Raw genomic sequence first — 7772 nt, forward strand, 5'->3', positions numbered from 1 at the left:
GGTCGTCGACGTCACGATGGTCGGTGGTCGTCGCGTGGGATGGGCTCCGATGCAGGTAGAGAGAGAGAGAGAGAGAGAGTTCAAAATTGAAATCAGAAAGAGAGGAGATGAGTACCTGTGACGGAGAGGAGCGAGAGAGGGTTCAAAATTGAAATCAGATAGAGAGAGATTTTCTGACCATTAGATCTTGATGGTAATTCATCTCAACCATTGATGCTCAAAGAGCATTTGGGCGGGAAATAAAGACATCTCAACCATTGAAGTTGAGATGAAACAATTTAAACCATTGAATCAAAATGTATCTCTAAGATAAATTAGATATTTTCAAATACCCTTCTCCCATATTATATAGATTTTTTTGTAACACTAATAAGTTTAATTTTTTTTTTTTTTTTTTTTTTTGGTGTACTATTCTAATAGGAACGGTATGGACAACAATTGCACATGTAATAACAGGGGTAATAGGGGCAGGAGTACTGTCCCTTACATGGTGTACGGCTCAGCTAGGGTGGGTCGGTGGTCTAGTCACTATGCTGGTCTTTGCTGCCATCACCATTGTTTCAGCAGACCTTCTCTGTGATTGCTACAAATCTCCTGATCCTGAATATGGCCCCACCAAGAGCAAATCCTACGTGGAAGTTGTTAAATTGTATTTAGGTCAGTGCTTTTTTCTACTAATATTTCAATTTTATTTATTAAAATAAAATTACCAAATCAATGGTTATTATATAAGAAATCCACTTGAAATCAAGGTATCATAATTTGTGGGCTTGATCCTAAATTAATTGAATGAGTCTATAAGTACAGAAATTAGACTTAAAATATATATAAATCAATAAATCTTGCTTATTTATGTGTTTGTAATCCAAATATTATGCAAAGGATGGATCAAGGTAAAATTATTAGACTTTTGAAGGACCAAAGTAATTTTTTTTTTTTCAGATTTTGGGATGGGGTTAAAATGTTAATTTCTTGTACGAATATTCAAAATTGCATAGACTAATCAAATTTTATTTTGTGAAGTTTGAGAAAGTTAAAGTAAAATTATATAGATTTAGAGGGCTAAAATATATATATTTTTTATATTATAATAAATGCTTAAAATTGCATTGAACCAATCAAGATTTGGAAAATTTTCCCACCTGGCCTTGGCCCCGTTATGTTCACCAATTTTCATCGCATAACTGAAGTTGATATTAACTATAATGGCTTTGTAACTTTCAAGGGTTGGCCTAGTGGTAAAAGCTTGGGACTTAGGAGTTTGCTCCTCTCTAAGTTTCATGTTCAATACCTCTTAGGTACTATCAACTTTTGTCTTAGGCCAGTCCATACGGAGTTCTGCTCTGACTTTAAATGGGCCCCCGCTAGTGGACAGTGGGATTGATCCCCAGGAGCTCCGTATTTAAATGGCCCCCGCTAGTGGACGGTGGGATTGATCCCCCAGAGATTAGTCGAGGTGCGCGTAAGCTGACCTGGACACCCTGAGTTATCAAAAAAAAAAAAAAAACGATAATGGCTTTGTGGTATCAAATAGTTTTAAATAATGCTAATTTCTCATCTCACTTGTTTGGTTATTAAGAGACCATGTGTAAAAATGATAGTGTTGTGCCCCATATTCATTCTTATAAAAGAGTACTACCCAAGAACAATCCCCCCACCACACACACACGAATTGAGTAATTCCAAACCACCACATTCTACTGAGGTTAATTTTCTTGGACAAATTATTATTTTTTTTGAAAAGGCATAAGAGATGATGAATTTGTAATTGTTTTTCAGGAGAGAACAGTAAAAGAATAAGTGGACTGTTTTTGCAGGAAAGCATGTATGGGTGTGGAGTCGCCTTTGTTATTACCTCCGCAGCTAGTGTTAGGTACGCTATTTCGTCCACGTGTATAGAATCTGATTACAGAATTATACATAACTCATGTATGAGAATTGTGTCCAATCTTTAAAAAATTACAACTTTCATCTTTTTTTTTTTGGAAGTCCCTTTGTTTTTATTTAAATAGGTAAATGAAATTACAGAACAATTCAGAAATCAAACTGTCATCACAAAGAAGGGCATAAGGCTTCATGTGAATATGGGGATACAGTGTATATGGTGCTGTTTGGAGTAGTGCAGATTGTAGCGTCACAGATTCCAGATTTCCACAACATGGCATCGCTCTCTTTTGTTGCAGCAATCATGTCCTTCTTTTACTCTTCCATTGGCTTTGTACTTGGCTTTGCAACTGTCATTGGTATGCCTTTTTTTTAGGGATATGATAAGAATTATATATATTGTGGGGCCATTTTTACTATATTTGATTAGAGTAGGATATAATATGGAATCAGATGAGATTGATTTATTTTTTACCATTAGATGAAGGATAAATTTACATCCGGTGATAGATGATATGCAATGTCCCACCCTTTTGAGGGATATAATCTCTGAACTCCTTATACACAGAGAAACTAAACATGAGATATAGGGAGGTGAAAAAACTTGTAAATCCCATCAGATTTTATATCTTGTCAAACACCCATATCCTCGTCGATATACCCCAAACAAACAAGGCCAAAAGGTCTGCTGCAAACATGTATTTAAGAGGGTGAACTCTGAGACTAGCTATAAATTTGGACATCTAGGGTTCGATTCGTTAATGTCTTTTGAACTTAATTGATACTTGTGATTTGTTGGTAATTTTAATCTGAGATTTAGTCTATAGGGCAAGTCCAGAGAACCTTGCGTTGGGAAGCAACTCCCTTAAAAATAGTAAAAGTTGACATAATTTTGACATTTCAACTAGAAATGAAGTAATCTCTTATAAATTATGAAATTCAATCTCAAATCCCTTGATTTGAAATCAACTCATCCAAACGGTTTCTTGCTTTTACAATTGCAGAAAATAAGAAGATCATGGGGAGGATTGGAGGAGTCCCAACAGGCACTACAACTGAGAAATTATGGTTGGTCTTTCAAGCACTTGGAGATGTTGCTTTTGCCTATCCATATACAATTATTCTTCTAGAAATACAAGTATAGTTTATTCTCTCCGTTTGATAAATTTCACACTCTTACATGTTTCAAGAATTTTTAAGAAAGAAAAATATTTAAAATTGAATGCAATGAAAAGGATACTGTAAAATAAATTGATAGATAGAGAATAAATTGTATGTATTATTGATTGATGTATTGATTGATTGTTGTGTATATATTTTGTACAAGAATTCCTATTATATAGGAGATGATTCTGGAGTAGGTGAGGAGTGAGTGGTGGAGGTAGGTTTGGTGGAGTGTAGTAGGTGATAGGAGTAGTAGGTGCAGGTAGGTTTGGTGGTAGGTGTAGTAGTAATTTACATTTACATTAACAGCCCCCCTCAAACTCAAGGAGGATAGGTACTAGCCAACTTGAGTTTGGAGAGAGTAACAAAACAGAAAAATAAGCTGACAAATAAAATTAAAAATGGGATAGGAGACACTGTATGGTCGTGTCGGACCGTTGTAGCAGACAGTTTATGGGGTCATGTCGGACCGTTGTAGAAGACAGTTTACGGGGTCATGTCGGACCGATGTAGCAGCTGACCGGAATCAATGTCGGGACAGTTTATGGGGTCATGTCGGACCGTTGTAGAAGCTGACCGGAATCAATGTCGGGACAGTTTATGGGGTCATGTCGGACCGATGTAGCAGCTGACCGGAATCAATGTCGGGACAGTTTATGGGGTCATGTCGGACCGTTGTAGAAGACAGTTTACGGGGTCATGTCGGACCGATGTAGCAGGACAGTTTACGGGGTCATGTCGGACCGATGTAGCAGGACAGTTTACGGGGTCATGTTGGACCGATGTAGCAGAGGTTGTGGTGGTGCACAGTGCGCCATGAGCGACTTATACATGATACTGTGTATAACCCCCCCTCAAACTCAAATAGGTGTGAAGATAGAAACCTATTTGAGGTTGAAACAAAGGGATTGATAAAGCTGACCGGTGTAGAAGACACTGTATGAGTGTGTATATAGGCTGCCCAAAAAATATACATGGATGTAGATATCGAGCCCTCAAAAGTCGTGCCCTCAAAAGGTGTGCCCAATCTGTCAAAAGGCATGCCATCAAAAGGCGTGCCCGATGCATCAAAAGGCGTGCCAGATATGATGACGAGGCACGTGAGTGCCTTGGCTGGCGTGCCCGTTTGTCTGGCATCAAGAGGCGCGCGATGCGCGTGGCTGCCTCGGCTATTTAACCAAGACGGAGCTTGAGGCCGAGGCAGAGGCAAAAAACCTGCGAAATCCTCTGAAAAGCTCTTCGTTGTGCTGAGAGAGAGAGTCTGTAACACTCTGTGGCGAGAGATATTCTGTAACACTCTGTTGCCCAGAAAATGGCCTCTTCGTCCCGTGGTCTGCTTACTCTCTTTCCCGACCTCAACGAGTCCACAAGAGAGATAACTGGCGCAGTGTCCCGTGAACCTCAACCAAACACCACTGGGTTTGCTCCGTTGAACTTTCCGATGCAGTCGGTGGAGCAAAAAATGGCAGTGCAAACGGATGTGGAGGCTAATCAGTATACGTTGAAGGCATGTGTGGAGTCCATGACGGCGGTCACAAACTTGTCGCACCGGCTGCAGAGTAGGACAAATGAGGTGCAGCAATTAAACGCCCAACTGGCTCTGCTCCAACGCATGTATAAGGATGCGCGAGCAGAGATAAGCGTGCTAAAGGCAGAAAACAAGGAGCTGAAGCGGAAGGCCACCGTGATGTTCCGATTTGGAGGGCCGCCATATGCTGCAGTGGAGGAGCAGGGAGTAGTGATCGTGCCCAGTGGAGTGGGAAGTACGGAGGCAGCACCGTCAAGGGCCGCTCAGGACGGAGGCAAGAAGAAGAGACCGGCGGCAGAGTAGAGAAGAAAAATCCCACTGTTCCGATTTGTGTTGGTGTTTTTGTTTGTTTTGTTTTTTTTGTTTTTTTTTTTTTTTGGTGTAAAATGGTGATCGGGGTGAGCCCCGACATGAATAAAATAAGTTGGTGTGCAATTCATCGTTCTTCCTCGTTTTTTTTTTTTTTGCAAAGAAAAAAATAATGAAAAAAAAAGATGAAAAATAAATGAAAGAGAAAGAAAAAAGAAAGAAAGAAATAATAAGAAAATATGTGAATAAAATTGAAGAGAAATGGGTGAATGTGAAAGGAATAAAAAAAAAATAAAAAGAAAAAGGAAATGTGAGATTCAAACATGTGTGGTGTGTGGGCGGGTCCTACCACTAATAGAAAAGGAAGATGATAGGTGTGCAAATCAGGTGGTGGTTCGGTTTCTGTTCAAAAGAGGGAGTAAAAGAAATATATAAAAAAAAGAAATTGGAGTGGGGAACAGGAGTGTAATGAAAAAGAAAAAATATAGGTGGAGTGTAAGGAAAAAGAGGTGGGAGAATTATTTTATTGGAGAAGGGAATGAATTAAAAATGAAAAGAAATAGATAAAAGAAAATCACGTGGGTGTGTGTGGGAGTGTGGGTTGTGTTGGGTCTGTCAATCCCGTGGGTGTGTATGTGAGTGTGTGTCTTAGAGAGAGAGAAGCCTAGAAATCTAAAGAGAGAAGAGAGCTGGGTGTGTGTAAATGGGACTTTTGTTGTTGTTAGAGAGAGAGACCGTGGGTTTGGTCTCACCAAAAAGCAGAAATATTGAGAGAGAGAAGTGCCAAACATTTCGGAGGATCCGGCTTGGTAGTATTTGATGTGGGATCGGCCGAGGGCGGAGATGTGGGAGCGAACGGCTCTGAGGAGGCGGAGGGCGCCGGTGGCGACGACGTCGGCGGTGTAATCGGGGATCTCGAAGGAGACGGCGAGGGTGTAGACCTCGTCGGGGAGGATGGTGCTTCACTGGTATTTGTTTTGATAAAGATGCAGCAGAATCGAGTGAAGGTCAGGAAGCATTATCTGCTGCAGCATCAAAACACAGAATTCCATGCATGGAAATCCTTGCAGACGTTGCTGCTCATTGCAATGAGAGGAAGCTGGCTAGTAAGCATGTCAAAGATGCTAGTGAGAAACTCTACATGTGATTTCTTCTCAAGAAAAAAAAAGAGGTCTTGTGCAGATTGTATTTTGTGGAAGCAGCTGTAGGAAAGTGAAGGTATGTGTAGAGGTCCGGCGGGCGGCCAAGGCGAGGTTGCCGCCCGCCGGTGAAGCAGAATTACTAGCTTCTTAACCTTGCTCTGATACCACGTAAAATAAATTGATAGATAGAGAATAAATTGTATGTATTATTGATTGATGTATTGATTGATTGTTGTGTATATATTTTGTACAAGAATTCCTATTATATAGGAGATGATTCTGGAGTAGGTGAGGAGTGAGTGGTGGAGGTAGGTTTGGTGGAGTGTAGTAGGTGATAGGAGTAGTAGGTGGAGGTAGGTTTGGTGGTAGGTGTAGTAGTAATTTACATTTACATTAACAGATACTTTGAAGTCACCTCCACCAGAAAACCGGACCATGAAGAAGGCCTCCAGGTCTACAATCTTCATCACCACCTTCTTCTACCTCTGTTGTGGATGCTTCGGATATGCAGCCTTCGGGGATAAAACACCGGGAAACCTCTTGTCAGGATTCGGATTCTATGAGCCCTTCTGGCTCATTGATTTCGTTAATGCTTGCATTATTCTACATTTAGTTGGAGGATATCAGGTATATAAATATTGTTTCAATTCAATTTTGATGATGTTACTTTATCTTCGCTGCAAAGATATAATCATGTTAGCATAGGAATGCAATGATAAATCTTTGTCATTGCTCTGCTTACATAATCACCATCACAAATGCTTACTATGGCCATGCAGATTCATTTGTTAGGTATACAGTCAGCCAGTGTTTGCAATTGCAGAAAGATGGTTTGGTAAGAAGTATCCAAACAGCGGATTTGTGAACAATTTCTACAACTTCAAGCTCCCATTGTTGTCGGGTTTTCAGTTGAATCCGCTTAGGCTATGTTTTCGGACATTTTATGTTATATCAACCACCGTAATTGCAGTGATCTTCCCTTACTTTAACCAAGTTTTGGAAGTGTTAGGGGCACTGAACTTTTGGCCCTTGGCAATATATTTCCCTATGGAAATGTACTTTGTGCAGAAGAAGATTAGGGCTTGGACTACAAAGTGGATTGTTCTTCAAACTTTTAGCATTGTTTGCTTGATTGTCTCAATATTGGCCTTGATTGGGTCAGTTTAAGGACTTATAAGGGCAAAACTGAGCTAAGGAAAATGGTTTTTTGTTTTTTTTGTACTTCAGAATTTTCATAGAGTATCATTCACAGAACAGTGTGTTTGTGATAATTTTGATATTACAAAGTGTTTGAGATTTTTGTTTTAAAGCAATAAGCATAGAAGTTTGTTATAACATTCTATATGTATTTTTTGAAATCTATAACATGCATCTGTAAAAAGAGCACATTGTAAGAAATGTTACGCTATTTCGTAGTGTTAGTTATGTTATTTTGTAATAAAAGTTAAAATTAAAGTTATTAACCATTGTGGTAATGCTTGTTCTAGATAAGATAAAGCAGAGGGTTTGCTACAAGTGCAATTTTTTGAACAATTTTTAAATAACAAAAAAAATATCTGTACATGAATCAAATGAATCAAATCACAAAGGGTTGGAAATCTGATATGATGCCTGACAATCTTTCGTTCTTCTCTTCTTTTGTTTTTTATTTTTTATTTTTATTTTTTAAGACACCTAATTTCAGTTTCAGAAAAAGTTTACTATACATTGCTCAATAATTACAAAAGTTATTTTGTAATTAATTA

The 7772-nt window shown here is 39.1% G+C and overlaps 1 protein-coding gene across 1 annotated transcript; it reads left to right on the forward strand.

Annotated features, from left to right (window-relative positions):
* Positions 1 to 530: 530 nt before the first annotated feature.
* On the forward strand, positions 531 to 7194 carry LOC114300666 (putative amino acid permease 7). Its single transcript, XM_082881531.1, has 7 exons — positions 531 to 657; positions 1780 to 1873; positions 2029 to 2243; positions 2889 to 3022; positions 5611 to 5991; positions 6439 to 6654; positions 6820 to 7194. Exons 1-7 carry the CDS (start codon positions 531 to 533, stop codon positions 7192 to 7194), a joined length of 1542 nt encoding a protein of 513 aa, XP_082737657.1.
* Positions 7195 to 7772: the final 578 nt, after the last annotated feature.

The sequence above is a fragment of the Camellia sinensis genome, chromosome 7 (genome assembly GCF_055761805.1).
Source record: "Camellia sinensis isolate YWXY chromosome 7, ASM5576180v1, whole genome shotgun sequence".
Taxonomy (NCBI): Eukaryota; Viridiplantae; Streptophyta; class Magnoliopsida; order Ericales; family Theaceae; genus Camellia; species Camellia sinensis.

Excerpts from the sequence above, each read along its gene's own strand:
- LOC114300666 (XM_082881531.1), top strand. The coding sequence starts at position 531 with ATGCTGGTCTTTGCTGCCATCACCATTGTTTCAGCAGACCTTCTCTGT. Across the intron at positions 1,874-2,028 it reads ACCTCCGCAGCTAGTGTTAG|AACAATTCAGAAATCAAACT; the intron begins GTACGCTATTTC and ends ATGAAATTACAG. Across the intron at positions 6,655-6,819 it reads ATTTAGTTGGAGGATATCAG|GTATACAGTCAGCCAGTGTT; the intron begins GTATATAAATAT and ends TTCATTTGTTAG.